Raw genomic sequence first — 25,306 nt, forward strand, 5'->3', positions numbered from 1 at the left:
AAGAGTGCTAATTAGTCAGGAGTGTTACTGTAAAAGCCTGACCTATCTGAGGCGCACAAAAACATGTTGCCCTTTAGAAAAAATACTCAGCGTTGATTACACTGCAAGACAATGGAGGATAGCAGTTCACTTTGCGCTTACAGGAAGCGCGTATACGCAGGGCTTCCAACAGCGAACCAGCATGAACTGACGATAATTAACAGTAAACGCAATTATATTTCAGCTGCAACAAGAAGAAGCTGTTGTGGAGAAACATCCCTGGATCAACAGTACAGTTAGTATGAGCTCTGAGATGCTCAAAATGTCATCAACATGGCAGCGTGGTGACCTAAAAGCTAAAAACATGTTACCCATGGCTTCTTCGGCTTCACGGGTCAAACTTAGAGGTCAAATGGCACGTATGACATCAGAATCTCCATCATTATGGGAAACAACGACCTCCGAGTTAAATGCTCCCCTCAGACACGGCTTTGCAGAGGCACTGCGTTCAATTTGCCCTGTGAGGGACGTCACATCCGAGCTGATCATTTTCCAGCTGCAGGCTGGTCATCTCGTAGGATTGACCAAGCAAGCCATAATCAATACAACAAGTTAGAATCAATGCACTGCGGCAAAGCCATACGTCAGCTGATAGAGGTGTGAAAACTGGGTTAGTGACGGATTTAAAGAGAAACAAAGTAACAAACAGTTCATTACAGCAGCGATCACCACTCCCTCGCATGTGGCAGCTGGTGGATTTACCAGCTTCCTCTGACTTTTCCAAGTCGTAAATTCAACTTCAGTTCAAATGGAGGGCATCATTATGTCAAAACATCATCTGGCTATGGGTGACTAGTTGTTGTCTGATCCACAGGCTGCAGACTGGGGGGGGGGACAGAAAATCCTTCATACCTAGCTCGCCATTTTCAATGACTTCAAAGGTGGTCCAGAGGTCATCGGCTTTAACAGTGGCATTCTTCATACTCAGCGCAGTTTCTGCCAGCTCAGAGGGCCGCATACTGGGAGAGACCTGCCACAGACACAGCCAGCAAAACACAGAAGGAAGCAGGACACCAAGTTAGCACATTCTGTGTAAAAATACAAATATGCAACCAAGAGTCAAGGTCAAACGCTGCTGCCTGAACACTGCTTTCTCATTCTTAGCCCCTCTGGTTCTGCTGCAGTCCCATGAAAAGAGTTTGTGACCTAAAGCCGCCTGCAACCCTTGGAAAATAAAATTACTCACACAATTTGAACAGATTTTTTGATTAGTTTGCTTTTGATTAATTTCCGTGGCGGTAATCCCATTAGGTTAGACCACAGATGTCTCACCTCTATTCAATCAACCTCCACATCACTACCCACCTTCTTTCGTTCTCCTATCTCCCCACAACCCCCATCTCCCCTCGCTCTCCTGTTTCACCTTCCTGACAGAGCACGTAGAACTCAGGGGTATACACACAGGCACACACCCTCACCTTTATTAAACAGCACTGCTCAGGCTCTTTTTTTCCCAGGTACACCTCGAAGATCAAATCCCCAGCAGGAGAGAACTGGATAGGAAGGGAAATAAAAAACACATCAGCTGAATGGAAAAACCAGAGCATTTGACGACTGTAAATTCCAGACTATAGAGCGCACCTGAATATAAGCCACACCCTCTAATTTTAAAAAGAAAATCCATTTTGTTCTCGTATAGGTCGCACCGGATTATAAATGTCCACATTGTAATGAGATATTTACACAAGAGCATTTTTAAACTTTTAATTAAATGCGTATGGTGACATAAACAAATACAAACTGGAAATGCTTTTTTAACACGATGGTTGTAACTTAAATACCTATCGTGACGTATAAATTTGTGGTGTAAATGCTTTTTTCCCCTGAACAGTGTCTGTAAGACAGCTGGTGAAAAAAAAAAAAAGACAGTAGCCCATCAGGAAAGGTCACTGATCGCCTTCTTCATCTTCCTCCTGCGCACTAAAACCATCAGAGTCATCTTCTTCAGTGTCCGAACTGAACAGAACTTCGTCACTCGCTGCATCATATGCATTTCTGCGTTTGTTTTCCATGTTGAGTTTGAGTACAAATGACGATTTACAATCATTTAGTGTGTAAGTGTGTTTGATTTATCGTCCAATTTCATTGGACCACTGAACTATTCGTTAATTTCATTGGTCTCATGTTGCCAGGCAAAATGTTTTTGGCGGCATGAAAAAAAAAAGAAAAGCATTTATTAGCCGCACCGTTTTAGAAGCCGCGGGGCTCAAAGCTGGGGAAAAAGTAGCTGCTTATAGTCCAGAATTTACGGTAATTCTATTTAAATTTCAGCTCCACACTGAATGCAGGAAGGTGGGAGAACCAGTTAAAGGAACTGTGGGAACCAGAAGTTTCTGTTGGAGCTGGAGGCAAATTAAACGAGGTGGTGTTAATTGAGTGCAAAACCTGGCTAAATAAAGAAAAGAGCTCAGGGTGAAAGTTTCACTTTCACAACAGCGGTGCCAGATATTCAAATGTGTTTATTTAAAAAATAATAAACCAGTTCAACAGTTCAAAAAGACAACCTGAAAAAAGCGTTATGGTGAGACAAGTCTCAATCTTTCTGTCAGGTCTTAAAAAAAACAGACAACAAAGATGCAACAGAAAAGGAAATATGCTTATTCAGCACAAAACGCTGTGCTTTGTGACTGTCTGAAAAAACCTGCAGTGCTTTAATACCCGTGGTTTTTCTAGGCAGCTTCGTATTTTCTGCATGTTACCTCTTTGTTATACATAGAGAGCAAACGGTTTGGAATACCAGCCTGCGGCCCTTTTAGGGTAGACACTTGGGCAGGAAGTACATTAATGGCGACCCAAATACATTTGAGGACCCACACGTGTTTTTATCATCTTCAATCCAATGTAGTGAAATCCATGAAATACTTAATAAAACATTAAGCTCATTAGCTCAACTCATTCATAGGTCACACGAATGGATCCAGTAACTCAAAGGCAAGCCGTGTATAATTCTGGGAAATGTGAGAAAATAATAGCTGAAGTTAAAAAGGCCGGTTGTGAAGAAACACCAAAATAATGTCACTAAACTTTAAACTTTCTCTGGTTTAACTTACTGTGAGATAACGACCTCCTTTGCAGAACAAGTCTCAGAGAAACGTTTCAAAATTGGAAAACCTATAAAATTAGTATAAACTTACCAGTAACATCGGATTTATCAGTTAAAATCTATCTCTAGAAAATTCATCCATCCATAATCCTCTGTCTGCCTAAGGTCAGGTCGCTGGGGCAACAGGTCCAGGAGGGAGGCCCTGACGTCCCTTTTCCCCAGCGACACTTTCCAGCTTCTTCCCGAGGGATCCTGAGACGTTCCCAGGCCAGAAGGGACATATAATCCCTCCAGTGTGTTCTGGGTCTGCCTGGGTCTCCTCCCAACTGGACGTGCCTGGAAAGCCCCCGAAGGAAAGCAACCAGCAGGCATCCTAATGAGATGCCCGAGCCACTTCAGCGGCTCTGCTCAGAGTTCCCTCCACATGTACGAGTTCTTCCCCCCATCCCTGCGTCTGAGCCCCGCAACCCTCCGAAGGAAACTCATTTCAGCGAATCTCATTCTTTCTGTCATAACTGCTCTTGCTTTTTAAGCTATGTAGAAAAAAAAAATCAGTTACTTTCTCCCTTTCTGGTAATTTTAATGGCCAGTTGAACTCAAGTCCATTACTGGCTTGAGCCGTTTTATAATAAGAGAGACTCTTGTCGCCCTAAAATGACAGAAATTACAGTCATCTAAACCGACGATGCAAAAAGCTGTAATTGTGAAAATGTCACAGGCAGATATGGAGCCACCTTGCATTGCTTGCCCCCCCACCACCTCTCCCTTCACTGTTGTGTGATGGAGGAAGATCAGAAACACTCTACAAACAGGAAAAGACAGGAAATGAAGAGAACCAAAGAGAATGGAGACCTTTGTAATCTTTCTAATTAAAGCCATCCTCCAGCCTGGCTGTAAACGCAGGCATTGATTTAAAGTAGCAGCTCGAACCTAAAAGCCACGACACTGCCTCGCACCTCATTATATCACTGATACACTTTACTCCCCGCTGTAAATCTCGCCATTCTGTCCACGACTCCCTCATTTCTTAATCTGTACATTTAGAAGTGAACAGATGAAGTCAGAACATTCACTTGCAGGGTAAATGTCACAAGCGCACACTCCCCTGGCATTCAAGTGTGACCCAAGATTCATTTATCTGAAAAATCTTTATCTCACATCTGGGCTGAATTGTTAAAAATAGCTGGATATGAAGGTGCGCCTGTTTGCTGCTCCAGATTCAAGCAGCTGTGGTGTTATCGCCATAAACTTTTATGCATTACTTATAAACTATTCCTCTATTGCTAACATGACATTTCATTTTTGTGGTTTTGAGTTAAAACTGTTAACAGCTCTCTGGGATCTCCATGGAAACTGGCATTGATGTCACCATTGGGATGAATACTAAGAACGTTTGTAATCCTTTAAACACACAATCACTAAATCTCAGCATTTTAGCACTTAGCTTACAGAACAGCTGTGCCTACCAATGAATTCCTCTATTTTAGCGTCCAATAAGCTTCCTTGTGCATCTGTGTTTAACACGTTGTGCTGCAGCACTTCACCTGACTTCTGTTGGTCTCCATTTAGAAACTTACAAGGTCAACTTATTGACTGCTCTTGTCTCCATTTACGGAGGATGTTACGGAAACAAATGATGGGTGAAAAAAAAAAAAAAAACTGACTTTTGCGAGATGTCACAAAACTTTCGAGATCTTTCAAGCGAAGTTTCACGAGATCTTATGAGATCTCATGAGGTCGTATTTAGGACAATGTAGCAAACTGCTGAGCATTAAAGTAAAATGAAATTCAATAAATTTCTCCATGTTTGTGTCTGTTTTTGTTCCCATTAGCCTAACTGACCCGGATGTACATTGTCCTAAATACGACCTCGAGAGATCTCATATGTTCTCGTGAAACTTCGCGAGAAAGAAAAAAAAAAGAAAAAAAATCTTTCGTAATCTTTTGAGATTGCAAAATCTCGAGATGTCGCAAAAAAAAGATTTTTTCCCTTTGTGTCCCCTAGGGGGCTCCATACATCTTAGTTGTAGTAACAGGAAAAATGCACTTGACATCTTTTTTTTTTTTACAGTTTCTGAACTGACAAAGAGACTCTGGGCACCACAAACAGCTGCTGGCTCTGGTACTGGGAGAATGCTGGGAAAAATTACTGCTGGCAGTTTCAATAAGACGATCAGTGAAAACACGCCTTAAGCCCGTTATATAAAAGCGATAAGTTTACTTTACTTCATACCAGAAGAAAGACCAATCAAATTATGAGTTTGTTGAGTACAAAAAAAATCCCAGAACAAATGCATTAAGTGTGAGAACATTTCTTAATATTCAATGCTATCCTACAAAGAGGCTCCTAGTGATATTACATCAAAGACTAAAAGCTACACTCAATATCTCTCTTTCAAACAGCCTAGACCTAAAAAGCAATATTTTTGCAGCTTTCCAGAAGAACAATGAATAAAAAGGGCACTGGAGTACTGTTTCATAGGATAGCATATATAGAAGCCTCAGACAGATATCTCTATGAATAAACTGAATGGATTCACTGTAACCACTGCAATGCAATCTCTTATAAATCTGTGGGTGGAAAACTACATTTTCTTAAACTTTTTATTTTTATTTTCAGGCACTGCTAGACTCAAAAACATGACAAAAGGAAGGCTTTTACAGTTTTTAACATGTTTCTTATGACTGCTGGTGTTCACCAACCCTTACAGACGCTGCGTTTAACATGGTTTGCACAGGAACGAGCCAGCGAGTGATCAACACTGACACGAGTAAAGTAAAATAAGATGGTTGTTATGATAAACGACTCGATGCTAAATCATCCCTAAAATGAAGCCACCAACTGTGCTGTGCGCTTACTTGTAATTACCGTAAACAACTCTTTTTAATTGGAAAAGTCTAATGATTTCTCTACTTCAAAAACCCTAAAAAAAACTTCAGATTCAGAGTCGTAACATAAATGTCATCGCAGTTCTCAGCTCTGACAGCTTTATAATAGAACTAGCTTTCCGGTGACTAACCCTCCTGCCTGACAGCAGCAGACGCTCTGTGAAACCCTACAGGCAAGGCAGAGGGAAGACGGTGGGGGCAGAGGAAAGCAGTCATAAACAACTTATTCCAGCTTTCAACAACAGTGGCACCGAATGATTCCATTTTTTCCCCTCAGTTATCGGAACAAAGCGTTTTTTCCTCCACATCCAGGCTTTGAAGCACTTGCCGTAAAAGGTTTCTCCCCCACCTGCTCTCCCTGCGTCCCCCTTCATTGTCCCTGATACATGCATGCAGGCAGGTCAATGCGCACACGGACATAAACAGAACACGCATTTCCATTTGGGTTCTGCGGGTCGACTTACGGAGGTGTCCTTCTTGTCATTCCACCGTGTAATGAAGCCATTTTCTCTCTCCATCTGCTGCACCTGGTCTTCATTGACCTGTTGGTAGCACCACGAAAACACACACACACACACACACAGATCGCGTTCGAAGTCAGCGACAGAAAAACTTCCTCATCAACTAAAAACTCATTTGAGAAGGACGAACTTGCATGACAGAATCTTAAAGCCATTTCGCGATAGTCCTAAGAACTTTCGGCGCTTTAATATGACACATAGCACATCAGAAAAGACTGGAAAACCGCTGTAGAAGTGGGTCATGCAGCAAAGACTGAAAGAAGTTGGCTGAGTGTTTGACACAGCTCAGCATCAACTCTATTCTTCCACAGTATGGGGAATGATATTTCTTATTCCAACACGTTTTTTCATATCATTATCGCTTTCAGAGGACAATTTGCTTTGTTACTTACACACATGGCGGAGAAGATTGTGGAGCAGACCTATCGTGTGTGTTTAGGCCTGATAATGGGCCGCGTCGACAACATCCAGCACAGAACTGGCACTTTAATTAGCGAGATGTCTCACTCGTTTTATGTCACAGTTAGTGAATTCATTGCCACTGGGCTCATGATCGGTCCAGCTTAATGGCTATTTGTCATGCGAATGATGGCGTCCCGGACTGATTCGGAGAGAGTGCTCCTTCTTTAGCATGTGAACAGGAGGGATCCAGGCGTTCCGCGGGGAATTAGCGGCGCTCTGCGCTGCGTATCCCATAAGACAGACAGCTTTCCAAAGGTAACACTGATCCCGCACCTCCTCACATCAGCAAAGTGTGGAGATCTGGCAACAAGAGTTCTGCTCCACAGATGGTTGAAGTGAGAGTGCAAATAAAGCCACGTGGTTTAGATATGCAGTGTAGTAATATCTGGATCCTCTGTTTATCTCTGGTACTGATGGTTGTTCGGAATGATTCTTCAGGAAGGCCTAATTCATCAGAAGTTACCGACAGTGTCTATGGCGGCTTTCTGGGACGAATAACGAACAGATCTCTCACTGAGGACTGAGCCACAGAGTTATTCTGTGTGCTTTTAAACAGGGCGGCCACTGACTATAGAATGCATTCCTTTCAAGTCAGTTTGTTTTCCACCAGCTGTGGTTCAGGGGTCAGAGCAAGCTGCCCAATATGACTGGAGGGTTGATGGTTTGACCCCTGACCTTCTCCAGACCCCACAACGCTACCTCAAGTGTATGAGAGAATCAATACACAGTTACAGAAGGAACTTTGTAAATGGTGAGAAAATAAGCGGGGGGGGGGCAAAGTTTAAGGACATTAAGTGCACCAGAACAAAAGGTTAAGGCTATGGTAAAAGCATGTAAGATGCTCTGTGTGAAATGCAAGCTTTCCTGTTTTTGGAGGCATATTTAACTAAGTACAAGTGGGCTTTCTGTTGATTCCACTATCAATGCTGTTTAATGGTAAAAACATGGAAAAAACACTGACTCACACTGAAGAGCGTAATGTAGTTGGTGATCAGGTCATGAACCACGCTAATTTCCAGTGGGGTTTGTCCCCGAGTCTGAAACAAGCAGGAGGAGAAGACGGAGGCCAGTTTTTCACTCGGCATGCTGTTGAGGTGCGAGCACTGCTGAATCCTGAATCAAAGAGAAAAGTGATTAAAACGGATCCCTGCATGTGCAGCCCGTCCACAGCCGCTCTCCTAATCCCTCACAGCAGCACAAACTCTGCTCTGCGACAGTTCCATCCTCCTGAAACAGTCCACATAATGAGCAGCTAAATCAGAACCATTCGGGGCAGGTATCTGTGTAATGTGAGCATCAGCGGATGAGACGCGAGGACAGCAGAGTGTTTGCATTTTAATCCAGTTAGATGTGGAGGAGCTAACGGCTTTGTGCTGTGATGCGGCAGCAGGACAGGATCCAGGCTCTGCTGCTAGCTTTCTCTGAAACTGCAACATCCTGTTGGTTGTGTTAATTACACTCCATGAACTCCTCTGGATACCAAAGTGTTCTCGAGTCAAATGTGAAGCCATCTGTCCGACGGTGAAAGCTTGGCTCAAACTGGGTCCTGCAGTCAAGGTTCGAGAACAGCGCACACCCCAACGCTTGTAAACCTGAATGAACTGAAGCAACATCGTAAAAAGAAGAACGGGCCACACTTCTGTTTTGTTAAATAAGTCTTATTATGAAGTCATTTAAACAGGTATATACATGCAGAAAGCATCTAAAATATCATAATGCTTTAGTCACACAGTATTTAGGGACCGGTTGTGCTCATTGATTTATTATTCTGCGGATAATGTTGCTTTAGCTACTTCTTTTCCCTCTTTTTACATGCGACACACTTGAAAAAACGAAAGCCCTCTTCAGGACTTTAAAGCTAATCTTAACTTTGAACTTTGTCTGGACGAGGACACACTTCACTGAATGTGTGAGCTGGTGTGTGTGTACCTGTACAGGTGTTGTAGCAGAGCATCGAGGGTCGACCTGTTGATCTTTGGCAAACTCTCGATGTAAGTAGAGTACTTCTTCACTCTCTGCCTCTTGTCCTTTTCGTCTGCCAAATCCGACAGACAACAACCAGAGGCAGAGAAATACACAGATTTGACTCCAAGTATAAATTTAGAAACAACTTGGGAAAAAAAAAACGAGACACATACCCAGAGCTGACACCCAGTAGGGATAGAGCTCCTTGGTCAGCAGAGCGTCCTCCGCTTGGGATAAGAACGTCTTCAGGGCGTCCGTCACGTCCTCCAGCTGGTGCTCCTTCTCTCTGAGCTTCACATTTCGAGCGTCGCGGGTGAAGTCCTCCAGGAGGAGAGCCACTCGAGCAGGGTCGCCGGGCCTCTGGTAGACCCCCTCCTGGCACAGACCTGGCAGGGGTCAGAACGTGGTGAATGAATACGAGACCGGCAGAGCGCTTCTGTCCCTGCGTATCTTTGAGGGAGGCAGCGCCGCGGTCACCGCAACCTGTGGCATTTAAAAACCTTTCTATTCAAACTGCAGGTAGGATGAAGGAGAAGAGGCGTGTTAACCCTCGTTTCCATGACTCAGTTTCAGACCGAGGAATAATCATGCACTGCCATGGCAACACACTGCTGAGTTCACATGTTGTCCCACAGTAACACTCCAGTCGAAGAGCACGTTTTAAACGGAGGGTAAAATCACTGCAGTGTGCCAGAAAACAGGAGAAAGTATGAAACTCCCCACTTTGTGTACTCTCCCCATGGTGCACCGGATGAATCAGCGCCTCACGGGGAAATAGAACTTATCTTTTGTAACTTTTTCCTGTAGATAAATGACTCTAACTCACCGTACTGGGTGACAAAAGCAATGCAGCTGTCGAGAATAATGGGAACACCGTTCTTAGTCAGCTGTTGGTCACTGAGTGCTTTGCCATCTGTGCCTGCAGCCAGCGTGATGGCAGAGTGCCACAGATCAAAGTCCATCTTGTTGAAGCCATGGATGTAAACCGTTCTGTAAAAAGAGAAGGGGGGGGGGGGTGTATCCAGTTACAACATGGTGTTTTCGTGTTCCAACACCCAAAGTTTATATATTTGGAAAAGCACTTCTTAATCATTAAAAAACAGCCAACAAGATTAAAGGAATCCAAAAGTGCTTCAGCAGAGCACGCATCTATAAACAACTGCTGCTTTCCCACAAGGTCTGATCAAAAACGCACAAACAAACAGCAATTAGCGGAGTAAGCACAAAGTCTTGTTGTATTAGTCTGAAAGCGAGACTGAATTTCTCAGCTTGTGTGAGGGCTGCAGTGTGGAACCGACTAACACCTTCTCTCTAACTCAGGCAGGCAGTCTGGCGAGTCTTTAATTACCACGAGTGCATTCAGACTAACAAGACAAAAGGCAAAGTCAAAGCTAACAGGACTGCCCTAATGCACACTGTTGCTGGATCACAGATATATTGCCAATTAGCAAATGTTGCATTGTTTTTCTCCCCGAGTCATACCTTCCGCCCTCCACCATCAGAAGGACTTGGATCTTGTCCTCGCCCTCGGTGTGTGTGGACACAGCTGGGGAGAGAAAGGACAGCAAGTTGTAAAATAAAAGACAAAACCCAAAGAACCGCAGACTCTAAAGCCGTGCGCAGCATATTCTGAGTTGGGAACGGTTTGTCACTAAAGCTAATCCAGAACACGTTTACTGCTCAAGTCAATCAAGTGATACACAGAACGCCAATCAGCCACAGCAGTGACGCTATGAGGTCACAGCCCTTCTTAGGACGGCCTGGACAAGCAGAACACGTCTGCTGCACCGATGCCAAGTGGAGTCACAAGCAGCTAGAATACAGATAAAAGCAAAAATCAAACCTCACCCCACTGTGTTCGTGTCAGATTAAAGAACAAACATAACACACAGTTATTTAAGTCTCCTTTTCCTGTGCTATTTTAGTTTAGTTTTTAGACAAAAAAAAAGAAAAAAAAGAGGGGGACAAGCAGACCGAGAGTCCACAGTTGGGTCACCATAGGGCAACGACAAACGTGCGACGTGCTTGATGTCGTAGAACAAGAAAGAAGCCAAATGACTTTTTTTTTCCTTTAAGAAGACAAAATTCTGGATTTGCAAAGGATCATCCAAATCCAGACTTATCAACACCGTGGGGTCTGCCCGCTTCTTTATCCTCAGGTCTATTCTGCCAGACTGCCACCCGTGGTTCACAGATTAGGTAGAATTATACGGGTCTAACTAAGACACAGACACACATTCAAGTCCAATTTTCAGCAGAGTAAGGGGCCATCAAGGGGCCACAATATTCACAGAGGGGCCAAGTATCTGTCCCACATCGTTTGAGATCGTTCAGATCTTCTCCTTCTGTCAGCTTTATTCACGCTGGACATTCCTATTTGGCTCATTAGCGCCACTAGTGTTTCGGCATGGAATTGCATCCACCTATAAACTGATCAGATGAGTGACAAGACAGGGGCACTTCAGGGGGCCAATCAGATTTCAGCTGGGGTCAATGCCCCCGTGGCCCCGCCCTGAGAATCACCCCTAATTTTCAGCTTTTCCAGTATTTTTCAGAGCATATATATCAGATATTTTAAACATTAGGTCAAACCCCCAAAAAATGTACAAATCCTCAGCCAACCATCACTTCCACGCTTGTACAGAGGATCAGATTAATATTTCTAGTTATCACTGCAACATGTACATATTCTGAAGAAAAAGCTACAGAACTTGACTGTGGATATGAGGGCTGAGGATAAAAAAAAAAAGAAGCCATATCAGATAAGAAGCGCTTTCCTCAAACATCACTTCTGCTTTATTTCCACAGGAGACAGTAACATAAAAGCAGTCAAATAATTTGATTCCAGCTGAAATGCTATTCTCAGTGCCGCACACTCGACGACACCCTTAGATGTTCTTTCTCTGCATCCTGACTGCTTGGAGCTACTCGAACCCACTCAAACTTACTGCTGTGTGGTGATGATGTCAAAGATGTCGCATACAACACTGCGGACCTCAGCGAGTTTAAACGCCTGCTCTGACTGGAAGGCGTCTGAAGGTATCCTGAGCCGTATGGGCTTCCGACAGATGTGCTTGGCGTGCTCCTTGTGCAGCTACTCATTTTCTCAGCTTTACATCACGCAGGCCTTCAGCACAAGGAAACCCCGAACTAGCCTTAAGGTAACCCACTTTTTGAGGAGTGCAACTTTAGCAGGTTAAGCCAAGGTGTTCAACTCTACCTGCGGGTGGTTTTAATGTCTGTTTTTGCAGTGGAAACAAAAAGCAAGAGCAGGATACATTAAAGGAAAATGCCAAATGCATTCCACTGGATTTAATGGAGTTAACTCGATGTGATGAGAAACACGAATTCAGTGTCCCACCGATGGCAGATTATACACTGATAAGTGTATTAATTCTCACTAAATGGTCTTACTTTGAATACACAAGCTTGTTTTGTAGCCAGTATTCAGCCCATGAAAAAACAGACAGCTACTGACCTTCGTCATCCGCACAATCAGTCTCTTGAAATCGGAATAATAGTGCAAGCTTCAGGAAAACTGCGCTGACGGACTCAAAAGCTCTGCCATAATCTCTTCGGGGGCTTCAAACAGCTGCTTGGATCATGGCAACAATCACACAAACAGGAGAACGCTCTGCTCAAATCTCCTAGCAACAACATCTGGCACTTTCATCACGCTCGAGCACTGCATGTTCTCAAGTAATGGATACAAAGATGGAGAATACAGAGAGAAGAGGGGGGATTCACCTTAAAACTGGAGAGTGACTGCTACCCAGATACAGCAACTATCACTTCATCTTCATTTTAGTTTTCTCACTGAAGAATCAAAGATTAAAAAAAGAAAATGTGCAAATATACAGTTTAACTTGACTGGTAGCAGATGTGAGAAAGAAGTGAGCAGCACAGGCCTTTGCATCCTCAGCCAGACAGTAAAAACAATTAATCCCCAAAAGTCTTTTCCAACTAATTTCCTAGTTAGCTTTTTTATTTCCTCTGGCACATTTTCAAGGGCACAGCGTTTCATTCAGATCCAGAAAAACAAGAGAAGAAAGCAAAGGACCTAAGATATCGACTTGAGAGAGGTTTATTAACAGCGTTATCAGGTAAATGCAAAACATTTGTCATAGTTGTTTGAACAAACACACATAAATCCTCTTTTATCCATCTAACAGCTCAGTGGAATTTTTTCTTTATTACTTAACATACTTGTGCGATAAGGAGCTAAGTCTGCAGCCTTGTTCTCACCAAAGAACAAAAATAAAATGAGAAAAATGTGTTTTTCTCTCCCCACATCGGGCTTGTTGTTGTTCTGCCATGGCGGCAACTCTTTCTGGTTGGGCTGGATAAGACGCGTGCACGTGTGATAACAAACTCCACTAACGTCTGACAGGCGGTGGATTCATGGGGTTGATTCAGGGAACGCTACCCCAGTTTTTGGCTTTGTGCTCTATTTTTTTCAGGCAATACTTTCGACGAGCCTTGTGGAGGGTTCTCGTAGGCAACAAAAGTTGTTACTGCGAGCTGATCTCTGGAGATATTTCTAAAGGCAGGAAATGTATTTCTCGATCAAGAGATTGAACACAAAACAGCAACCTATTGGGTCTTTGTTCAGGGAGAGGTGATACATACTGTTGATCATTTCAAGCATCTGGGTGTAATTATTGATTCAAATTTAACATTTAAAAATCATATCAAAGATATCCAAGAGTGTCAGAGTGAGCTCAGCTAATTTAAGACAACTGCCGCTAGCTGCTGCTAAACTGTTCTCACATCCATCTTACTGCTCTGCAAGTTGGTCCCAGGCAGCTGCAACTATCCTGCAACCTCGACTTACCCTCTACAAGCAGGCCACGAAGGTTCTTAACAAAAAAGAAAGCTTTACCATCATTGTACCATCTTGTTGACCTTTGAAAGCTGTCTTTGCTTTGTTGGCGTGTGCTTGATGTATAAACTTACTCACGATCTCGCACCACCACTCAGGCAGGTAATTTAAGGGTTTCTCGGTCCTCTGTGAGAGGCGATTGGTGTGCAAAATTCAGGAAGACTGCTTTTGGCCAATCAGCCTCCTCCATCAGTGCAGTAAAACAATGGATCTCAGTCCCAGTTCGGACTAGAGAGTGTACCAGTTTCAGCCAAAGTATAGCTGAAGGCTAATCAACGACGTGATTGATCCCTGATAGAACTGTACACGGTAGCTGAGGTCTTTCTATTCTGTGTGACGTGCGTTTTCATGGTTTTATGCATGCTGATAGTAGCGTCCTTGAGTCATTGTCTAAACTGAATGTCCAAGTGTGAAGAAGTTGCTGCTGTTGTTCTTGTTGCTGTGTAGTCGAGTATGATGTAGCTGCTTTTTAGGATAGGATTAGGTAGGTATGGACAGTCTGTATTGTATTGCCCATTTTGTTTACTTTTTAGCTGTATAGCTAACTCTGGTCCCTGTTAAACAGACTGATAAAAACAAAAGATCCCTGTTTACTGTTAACATCCAGCTAGCTGTCATCTTCCTCCTGCCATCAGCGGGACATGATGAAGGAAAATCAACAATCAAGTGACCCTTCCCTCTAAGGGACCCAAACCAGAACTGCCTTCACTCTATCAGTGAGGAGTTCTGCCTTTTCTGTTCCTCATCCATCAATGTTGCATCCTTTTACCATCCAACTATGACATTTGTATCTTTGTGTGAATGCTCGAGGTCACTGAAAAACTGCCCCACAGCTCTACTCCTCGTCAAATACTCAACAGAGGACCTTTAATCTAACAATTTATCTGTAAAAACTAATCAAAATGGGATTTAAGTGGTTGGCACCCAGAGAAAAAGCTGCAAAACTGAGGCGCAGGAGATTACTGTTGAGATTCATCTGCACCGGACTGGTCTTATTAAAATTATCTTGTGTATTGTGGGAGTGCAGCCTGTGACATTAAGCAGAAAACCATCAGTCCCATCCAAATCGACATCCAGTTGAACACAAATGATCAGCTGTGATTGCTAAATGTAAAATGAATGATTTAAATGGACTTCACCGTGGACATACCGAAACACGGCCAACACAGACGCTGGACTGCAGTCTTTGGCTGATTCTTATCGTCAGCAGAGCGCTGGGATTCACGTTCTTATCCCGAGTCCACCGCGGTAAGACAGATCCAGATGGAACGCGTTTAAACTTAATGTGCTCGTCTTGTCTGGAAGCCTTTCATTTCCAGATGTTCCGGCTGGGCATGCAGATCTGTGCATTGTGACAAGTTAATGATTCTCCAGCTCTTTCTGCAATTCTTTTCACCTCTTAACTTTACCCAAGACAGGACAAAACCATCAGTCTCCTCTCAATTACACAGCTGAGCCCCCGGGAAGCCATTTTCAGAGGTGATGTGCTCTCGTTCTTTAGGGAGAGGATTCCTCTTTTTATTTAACCTGCGAGTTTGTCGGGAACCACAAAGAAGTTTGCCATCAGGATAAATGAAAGTGAACAGCTGACAAAGATAACAAAATCCTGTCTAAATACAAAATAATGGCACTGTAGATACTATGAATGATTATGATTGGGTGAAGCTGAGTCAGGCTGAATGAATGACAGACAAGAAAATGAAGAATAAAATGAATAAAAGTCAGATTAGAGCTGCTGCTTAACACTCAATGTGAAAAACCATTTACATATGAATTGGAAGTGACAGAGTGATTGAATCTCTGGAATCCTAAGGCCCCAAAAAACAGAACCACAGTTTGAAATAAACTCCTTCCACAGTCTGAAGTGAAGCATGTTGGGAACATGTAGTGATTTTAATTGAAAAGTGGGTTTATTTAATCCCTCAGTGCTACACAGGGGGCACCTTTCATGTGGCGGTGTCACTGTAGAGAAAATAACAGCTAATCCCGTGTCACAGACTGTGAATCCTAAAGCTATCCTTTTAGTGCTCCACAACCCACCGGCCCCCTGACAAAACCCAGTCCCCTTCTGGCACCAGCGGCTCCCCGGCTGTGACAAATATGGTTTGTGAAAACTGGGAATGAAAACGAACACCGCTGCAGTTCTTTATCCCGCCCCAGGTGAGAAGATGGGGCGGCACTTAGCGCGATTTGATCCACGTCGAGCTGTAAGTAGATTAAAAAGATCCATTGATTCTCTGCTCCTTCTGTTTCAACATCATACTGCTGCAATCAATTGAAATCTTCAAAACTCTTCATCATCTGCCGAAGTATGCTGGAACTTTGAGTCTTTCACTCTTTCTGGCACATTCCCAGACTTTAAATAACTCCAGTAATGTGGAATTAACCTCTTCTAAAATGAAGTTGTCACTCCGGTCAGCTTTGGCTAAACTGAATCCCTCGTCTGGCTCCTCGTCAAAGCGTGATGTAATATCGACCCTTACTCATCTCCTCACGTGTTTTTCTTTCTATTCCAGCCAGTTAGAGCAGAGAGTTCCAACTGAAATGCATAATGATGCGAGAAGCTGAGATGTCTTCCAAGGAGCCTCTGGCATCATTAAGGAGTTGTGACTATGAGCGGTACAAGGCCTGCATTCACAACTCCTCCCGGAGACAATAAGTATGAAAGTTAACAAGGTGAAAACCTCTACACAGCCGCGGTGAAATTATCGCCACTGAACATTTGAACTGCCAAGTGAAAAAAAGATAGCAAGAATGCTGTTAGGCCGTGAGATTTTAAAATATCTGATTTGTCGCCTTTTAAAAGGTCAAAAGTAGCTATTAAAGGGACCTCTTGCTGTAGTAAAGTGGAGCAGCTTACAGAGATCCCAGGTGTTTTCCTTCTAATCAAACTCCGGTCAGCTGTTTGATTATCTGAGGAATTCAGTCAAACTGCTTCTGAGGTTACTGGACTGGTGACCTCCCAGCAACAGAGCCGCTCTTTCAACGCTGCATTTTTGTTGTTTGGAGGCTGTTTGTGTTGCCGCTAGCAACAATGTGTGTGGTCCTATAAAAGTTAGTGTGAAGTGTGCCAGGAGAAAGAACCCGTCCATGTTCGACACCGGCATCGAGCGGCACCAACAGTTCAGTAACGGCGCTGTGTTTGCGACTCTAAAGATTCGATCATTTGACCAATTTCCCACAAATAAAGCGCTGAAGAATTCGTTGAATCAAGTTCCAGTCACGGTTTTTCATCCTGTTCTGTTGAACTGTATTCCATCAGAGGTAGAATAGCATCATGTTAGATGATTTTTGAGGTTTTTGTGTCCAAAAACAGACGAGTCAACTTGTGATGCCGGCCTGAGATCTGCATTCACATCTGTTTGTGGTTTTTAGCTGAACAGCTAACAGTGGTGCTGCTCTACAAATATAAACGATGCTTTATCGACGAGTGTTGATGAGGAGCACCCCCGCTCTGTGTGCAGTAAAGGATGCAGTCACACACTGTGTGTGGTTGTGGTTTTGTGTCTGAGATTTTCCCAAAAGACAGAGTGAATTATTTCTACTCAGCAGCCGAGGCCAAGCCTGCGCAGCCAGTGTACTAAAGAGCAGCAGCCTGCTCCTCCTGATCAGAACCCCAGAGTTCTGATCAGGGAAGTCCAGATAGAGTTCGCTGTGTCGGTGCAGCCAACTCACACTGGGAAAGTGGTTTGGGGCAAACACTGGGTGGCTTTTAAGGTTTTTCTGTGTACGAACAGGTAGAGGAGCCACACAACGTCCTTTTTTCTGTGCAAACCTTTTTACTTCGCAGGTGAAAGAAAAATATCAGCAGCACTCTGCACTTTCAGATAAAGTTCAAATTCAGTTCAATTGAAGCTTATAATTCTTACAGGGTATACTGTTGAATAATCTAACAAATAAAATTGCACCGTACTGTAAAACCTGTGACGCTCTTAGCTCAAATGTTCAGATTGAGTTCACTGACACATCCGTTTTTTCAGCTTCCCAGTAAAAATCGCAGTTAAATGCGTATTCATGTCGGACAAAAAACCCAAACCATTAGAATCAGTGTGGAAGTAAGTGAAACGCTCACTCAGCTCCTGCAGCTGCTTGAGTTGAAGGGCTTCCTCCTCTCCCTCCTCGTCTCCTGAGCTGAAGCGCAGGGCAGATCCTTCCAGCAGAAACCAGCCCGTCCTCCAGTGGTACAGGTCGTGGCCTTCTTTGTAGTGGAGTCTGCCAATCAGCTCCACGTCTTTCCGCACAAGTCCCTCGACTTTAGACGGAATGAAGCACTGCAGATAAGACGAGTAAACAAAGAGAAAATAGGCCCACAAATCAATAACGTCTGCCGTTTACAGTTAGAAACTTTTCTCAGCAAATCATCCTAAAACAAGTAAAACAAACACAAAACAGGTGCAAGCTTCTTTGCTAAGTTTCCGGTCCCTGGTGGAAGCATTTCCACCGCTGAGCTCTGTCTGGCCCATTGTGCTGTGATTCAAATTCATATACGGAGGCGTGCGAGGCCTCTGGTACAGATGGAGAGACATATGGACTAATGCTGCAGTGCCTCTCACTACCAATGACTGGGCTGCCAGGGACTAAAAAGATGAAGGCAGGAACAGGGGGCATATTTATTTTGGGCATTATAACAAGATCAAGGCGGCATGCGGAGGAAGATAGCAACACCACTCGTCTTATTGGATGAGGCGCGGGCAGCATGAGCCTCGCTGAGGACACCATGTGTGCTGCAAAGCAGAGGTGTGAAGGAAAGAGTGTGAGAGACAGATGTACTGAGGGTCTGGAACCAGTTTTAGTTCAAAACAAACAGCAGAAGAAAGTGTGTTTCTGTGTCGGTGTGTCACCTTTGTCAGGGCCTGGATCCAGTCATGCTGCGTGTCCTGCGTTTCAGCTCCAACAACGAGCGCCCGCTCCGTCTGCAGGTACAGCTCCACGGTAAACACCGCCCTGCCGAAGACACAGAGCTCAGCAAGGCCTTTAAAAACGCCCACACATTTCTCCCCGTCATATTAACGTAAAGGATACTCCGTGATCAGACACATTTAACACCTTCACCAGGATCAGTGGTCTCTGAAAACTTAAAACCAGTCATATTTGTCGTAGCGGAGCAGCGTCACTGGAGCAGCTGAGAGCCAACTTCCCCATGTCTCCACCCAAAATCACCCTGTTACAAGTCCTCCAGCAGTGATTCCATTTATTCAAGCATGCATGCTGTTCAACAGGACACACGCAGACATTCTGCAGCAGGAAAAGCAAATGTGCCATCTATGAAGCTTTGTTCCATCAAGCGTCCTAAAAGGCCATGTCAGCACACCCAGTACCAGAGCCCTGAAATGGATTGGAGCCACCAGTTAGCTACTGACACCAGAACAACATCCAAGGGTCTACCACACCATGTTAATATCTGGAAACGTATTTGACAGCATGACCGTGCTTATATATTTTCTTCTCATTCTTTTACCGCCTGACAACATTCCCCTGGAATAATCGCCACCCAACAGATTTAGCGACTTTTAGACGAGCTTCCTGCTTCCACACGGTGGTGTGGTGGTCAGCACCGGCGCCTCACAGCGAGAGGGTTCCAGGTTTAAATTGTCCTTAGGAGCGAGTGTGGTTGTTTGTCTCTGTGTGGCCCTGTGATGGACCGGCGACCTGTCCAGGTTGTACCCCGCCTCTCGCCCAATGACTGCTGGCATAGGCTCCAGCCCCCCCAGCGACCCGACCAACGGATTAAGCGGGTATAGAAGATGGATGGATGGATAGACAAGCTTTTGCTCAAAAAAAGCCCCCAGCAACTGACCGTTGCAATTATAATTTCTCTGTCTCACATGGTTCGAGCAGAGATTTTAGCAGCTGGTAACTTGAGCGAGTAGATGTGGTGGCTGAGTATTTGACCACATCTGTTCAGTGAGTGGCAGCGAGGCAGTGTGAGAGTGTGAGAGTGTAGATGAATTTTGGGGCTTTCTGTCTAAGGGTGCAACGCTTTAAAAAAATAAAAAAATAAAAAATAACAATAAATTTTTTTTTTTTAATTTTAAAAATCGATAACAATCAGTTGCCGAAGTATTTAATTGTCGGTTACGTCATCACGTCTTTTTCACACTGTCGAGCTGAACATCATTTTTTCGAACGGAGTGAGTCATCCCACTTCCTGCCTATCTCTGCTTAGAGATGCATGCGCGTTACGGTAAATATTAGCGGGAGATGACCTGTAGAAACACAGTGAAATGGCTGCAGATGAATTATCGCCCTCTCGTACAAAAGTGTCCAGGGTCTGGAAACATTTCACCCTCGACACCCAGAAAAAAAAGATTACCTGCAAGTTTTGTAAAGCCGACCTCACTTATCGCGGGAGCGCGTCTGTCATGCATGAACGTTTGAAGATGAGATCGGAGCTCTGGGAGACGCGGACTCACCACGGTGAGACATTTAGCTTGTTAGCGTAGCCTGCTAGCTAAATAAGCAGAGCTGTCTTGGATTTTAACATCAAAGTCCAACATTAAAATTGTATTATTCAACTTCAAAGTCCAAAGTTCCAACCAGGCTGGATTCTTTTTCACTTGAATGGACGCTGCGATAACACAGACTGCTGTGGCTGTTCCTTATTTTCTTTCTGTTAAGGGAAAGTTTTCAAACATTTTTATTCTTTTTTAGCATCATTTCTCTTTTGTATCAGGAGTAACCTAAAAAGCAGTGTATTAAAAGGCATATTTTTGAACTTTTATTGTCTTTATTGTTAGTTAACACACTTTAAACAACCTCAAGCTAAATTTAAAAGCTGGTAGCAAATTAGAGCCATTAATTGTATGATTTGTTCATAAAAGAATGCATTTGTTTAGTCCTGACATGTGTTTGCTTGCATGAAACTCAGAGGTGCAGCTTCGCCACGGTTTGATTTCACTCAGTCATTAAGAGACATTCATCTGTTTGTATTTGAGGATAAAATTATACGTGTGTTTGAGGTTATACGCCCACCAAAACACAATCCTTCAAAAGAAAATGAATTAAGTGCACTTGGACTTTTACAAGCTTTCACTCGCAGATACAGACACACTTTGGAGCAAAAGCCCACAGACTGAAGCAGAAAGTTAGCTTTTAATCTCCGGTAAGTCTTGTTGTGTGTTGCCTCCACCTTTGGAAGGCGGAGGGTCAGAGTGTCTCTACCTTAATGGGCTGCACACACACTGCCAAGCAGCTCTTCTTTTCTTGCTATGTGCTAGCACAGCTCTAAATGGGCGTTTAGGGGGACGTGTCAGCGGGGTCACGGCAGCTCCGAGTTGCTCTCTTTTCATACGCGTCATGGGAACAGGCGAACATGGGTGTTTGTGCGCCCTGGCGTGATCCCGCCCTCACTCCTCCTCGACCGCTCCAGTCTCTGTGCTGGCAGGTGTGCCGGAGCTTGTTACAGGGGGTCCCACAGGGACAGAGCGGCAGAGGATTATGTTGTTGTTCTTGGCAAATGCTGAGGTAAAGAAAGAACAGAGGGGATGAGAGATGAACACTGCATTATGGGAGTCCCAGAGGGAGAGAGGGCGTGGCAGAGGAGAGAAAGGGAAACCAAGGTGATGAGGGGAGGAATGTGAGCCGGGCATCTGAAATACTCTCATGAAGCAAACACCTTTCTGTCTTTCCCTTCTCCTGTACGCCCCTCCCACCTTTATACCCGTTCACTTTGTTGAATCTGAAGTTTAAACTGAACAGTACAGCAGGAGCGAGGCCAGTTTGACCAGCAGCAACAGAGACGTCAGATAGTCAGGCGAGTAAATCCCCAAAATGTTTGGAAACAGGAGAAAAACTGAAGCAATTTTAAAAGATGACATGTTTACAGGTTCCTGTTAGTTTCAGGCAGAAACTCTCACTCTTTTCTCCATAAAAAGGCCCAGTTTGCTCCGATTGAGCTGCATTTTGGTTAAAAACGGTGAAATGCAGCTTAGTTCCAGGCAGGCAAGATAAAGTGAGTGTTACACGATGATGTGGACGAGTGAGACAGCCGCAGCTGAGTGAAGAGAACAACGTCTTGTTGTCGGTTCGGGCTTTTTTTTTTTTTTTTAAACTTGGCAAATATTTTACATGCTCAAAACAAACTGACAACGAGGAGGAAAAACCAGCAAAACACTCTTTCTTTAATACTCTAAACTTGACTTAAACTCGAGTTAAAAATCATTTTTAAAGACATCTATACGTGAATAAGTATTGGTTAATCTTATTAAACACACCTAAAAGCAAAAGACTGCAAACAGGCGTACGGGAGGCATCCTTCCACCCCACAGCACCTCAGCTGACATCTTTGATCAAAAGAGCAGCAGCTCAGCTTTAAACTCCCTGGAATGACTGAGCCAAAGGTGGAGGGAGCTTATTTCCCCCGTTTGTATCCGCTCTCTTATTCTCTCAGTCACGACCCACAGCTCGTGGCCTGAGGTGAGGATAGGGGCACAGATCAACCGGTAAACTGACAGCTTCAACTTTTGGCTCTGCTCTCTCGTAATAGTCTCTTTTGCACCGAGGCGCCTGTCAACTCTCCGCTTCGCTCTTCCCCGACTTGTGAACAGCGACCAGAAATACTTTAACATCTCGAGCAGGAAGCGTTGTGCTGCATCTGACCACGCTGATGTCGACCTGAATTAGAAGCTCTGCATCTTCGCTGTCCATTTCAGATCAACACGCTGAATATTTGGATATTCTGTGGTTGTAGTTTTCTGGCTGAAATATTCCAACACTTTAAACCTTTCTAACAAAATGGCAGCATCAGTTTTACCATTTGTTGGACACAACATTCTCACCTGAGGAGCAGCTTGTTTCCGACGGGACTGCGGTTCATATCGTTGTTTCTCAAACCCAACGATCTCTCCTCATTCGGTTTACGTTCAATGCGACACAGTGCTGCTCTAAAAGCAAAGCTGTGCACACAAGCCAAACGCTTTGGTCTGTTCTCCACATAGCTCCGATCAAACTAAAGAAAATAGCAAAGAAATGCAAAGTAAATTTGACTTTCCCTGTGGAGAAGTCTGCCGCAAGGGGTTCACAAGCACCGCTATCTTGTTTTTTTCTTTATTTAAACCTGAAGGTTTTGATTGTTCTTAATTCTCTAGCCGCCTATTATGTGCAGCTATGTTTAATTGGTGTGATTGAGAGAAGAGAAGAAAGAAAGAAATACAACAAGAAAACAGAGAAAGAGCAGATGGAAAGTGTTTTTTTCTAAGGTTATTCACTGGATTTCAAGGACAGTATTGAATTACAAATATTCCTGTTCAAACAGGCAGATAGTCCCTGGAAAACCTCAACTTATCACCAGCCAACGTACTCCCTTTGCATTAATTCCTTAGGAGTGGGCTTGTAATATTCATGCAACTCTAGCAAACGTAGGTTTCAGGCTGCTCTATAATTCACGTTGTCCTCTGCCACGGTGAAATTACCCAAATGCCGTGTTTAATGGAAGCGACACCTACGGCCTCCTGTAGCGCTGTGATAGGCTGCTGGTGGGAGTGTGTCATCTGCATACATTAATATTCATGAGTGGCAGACAGTCAAGAGGTGAGACGTCCCTGCGCTCTCCGAGCCGAGGCATGCTGGGAATGCTGGAAGCAGCAGTGAGGCAGAGTTTAATCTAGTGAAACGTGGGACCATTAAGAGTGTTAGCGACAGAGAAATAATAGCCTTTCTCGGGGTGACGCTGTGACCTGCGACTGGGATGTAGGCAGCCAGCTAAAACTGGCGAATGTGCACATCCGATGGCACTGTAACCTGTCGTATTTGTGTGCATGTGTGCGGCTCGTTAGACGGGTCACGGTTTTACCCGGACAGATGCGCCTCTTATGGCGGTACAGATAACATTTACAAATAAACGCATTGTCCCGTCTTTAGACATCTGCTGGTGTCATTAAAGAGCCGACTTCTGCTTTAATCATAAGCTATTATCAGACTCCTTTGCTTTGGAAGTGCAGCACACGCACACACACACACACACACACACACACTGTGTGATCCAGCGGGAGTATGAAACACAAGAGGAAAGAATCCAAGCATCTGTTTCCTCTTTGTGTGTCTGACAAGAAGAAATAAAAGTTTGTTGTAGGAGCAACTTTTTAACCGCATCATAATCTGACAACAAAGCGAGGAAAGCGATAAGGAGAGGGGTAACAGTGAGGTTAAGACAGGAAGTGGCATTTACAGCTGAACTAGTCGCCTGCATCGCTGCCAAAGTAGACTGGAAATATAGTGCTCATAAAGCCCCGACGGTTCAGTTAAAGTGACTGATGCTCAGTCTAAGATTATGGTAACAAGACAGATGATGAGGAGGAGAAGTGCTGCTGAAACCTGTGTTTACAAGCGTGTGTGTGTTTATGTCAAACCAGGATGGCGTTATGTTTGCAGCAAACTGCGATTCAGCCAATGAAAGAGAAATCGCTTAGTTCAGTCTAAATTTGGATGAAGAGGAGGGGATGCAACTGGAGCCTTTCACTTGGGTTCTGCTGTATAATTTGGGCTTCACTGCGTAATTAAAGTCCCGTAACATGCCTGATTTCCTCCAAAAAAATGCATTTAGGGTGTAAATTATAATGTGATGTACCGGATACGATCATTATTTCACAGCTAACAAAAGCACACCCAATGTTAGTGATTTCACAGGTTTACCTTCTGTGTTTGAGATGTGGGGTCAACCGGAGTCAAATCATCTTAAAGAAGCAGTCTGCGTGTGTGTGTGTGTGTGTGTGTGTGTGTGTGTGTGTGTGTGCGTTCATACCCTGCTCCGGTAACTGTCTCCGACTTGCTCACAGCCAGGGTGACCACTTCAGTGATGTCAACTCTTCCCATAGCCGAGGGGCTTCGTTCAGTCTCATAGTAACTCAGGAAGCCGCCCTCCAACGTGCACCACCGGCGAGCCATATCTGAAGCACACACACACACACACATCCAGGCATTACAAACCTTAGTGTCCGCGGATACGAGTGGCTGAAATGGGTTTCCTTCGGAGGGGCCAGGACTCGCTGGAGGGATTATATGTCCCTTCTGGCCTGGGATCCCTGGGAGGAGCTGGAGAGTGTCTCTGGGGAGAGGGAAGTCTGGGTTTCTCTCCTGAACCTGTTGCCTCGGCAACCCGCCCTCAGATAAGTGGATGAAAATGGATGGATGGTCTGAATATTACTTATAAATAGTTATTTCACATGTTGTTAACACGCTCTACTTACATACTTCGCAGCTCCTTTCAACTTAATCTTTTCCAGAATCTCCACATCATAGGGAGGACTTAAGTGAGCTTACGTCTGCACTTCAGTGACTTTTGCAGCAACGACAAAGTAATGAAGCAATAAATGATGAATTCCATGTGAGCGAGACAGTTCAAAATACCAAGAAAAGGAAAAAGGGAAAGAAGCAACATTAATAAAGTTAAGACTTTTTTAGTTGTCTCAACATGTATGAAACGTGTCTTTTGTTGCATTTGTCAGGAACTGCTGGAGCTTCACACAAACTATGGACCGGGCCGATGCTCGTGCCTCTTTCAAAGTGTGT

At 44.1% G+C, this 25,306-nt stretch overlaps 1 protein-coding gene across 1 annotated transcript in view; it reads right to left on the reverse strand.

Moving 5' to 3' along the window:
- arap2 (ArfGAP with RhoGAP domain, ankyrin repeat and PH domain 2) overlaps positions 1–25,306 on the reverse strand; it is a 114,338-nt gene that overhangs the window by 11,989 nt on the left and 77,043 nt on the right. Inside the window, exons 16-26 of the mRNA XM_072377002.1 lie at positions 24,540–24,684; positions 18,643–18,745; positions 17,874–18,072; positions 10,402–10,465; positions 9,746–9,909; positions 9,093–9,305; positions 8,884–8,989; positions 7,920–8,067; positions 6,436–6,513; positions 1,458–1,532; positions 892–1,009 (exon numbers count right to left, since the gene is read on the reverse strand). Coding sequence (XP_072233103.1) covers positions 892–1,009; positions 1,458–1,532; positions 6,436–6,513; positions 7,920–8,067; positions 8,884–8,989; positions 9,093–9,305; positions 9,746–9,909; positions 10,402–10,465; positions 17,874–18,072; positions 18,643–18,745; positions 24,540–24,684 — 1,413 coding nt within the window. The remainder of the gene's footprint in view (positions 1–891; positions 1,010–1,457; positions 1,533–6,435; positions 6,514–7,919; positions 8,068–8,883; positions 8,990–9,092; positions 9,306–9,745; positions 9,910–10,401; positions 10,466–17,873; positions 18,073–18,642; positions 18,746–24,539; positions 24,685–25,306) is intronic.

Source organism: Leuresthes tenuis, unplaced genomic scaffold, assembly GCF_036924035.1.
Source record: "Leuresthes tenuis unplaced genomic scaffold, fLeuTen1.0.hap1 SCAF_22, whole genome shotgun sequence".
NCBI lineage: Eukaryota > Metazoa > Chordata > Actinopteri > Atheriniformes > Atherinopsidae > Leuresthes > Leuresthes tenuis.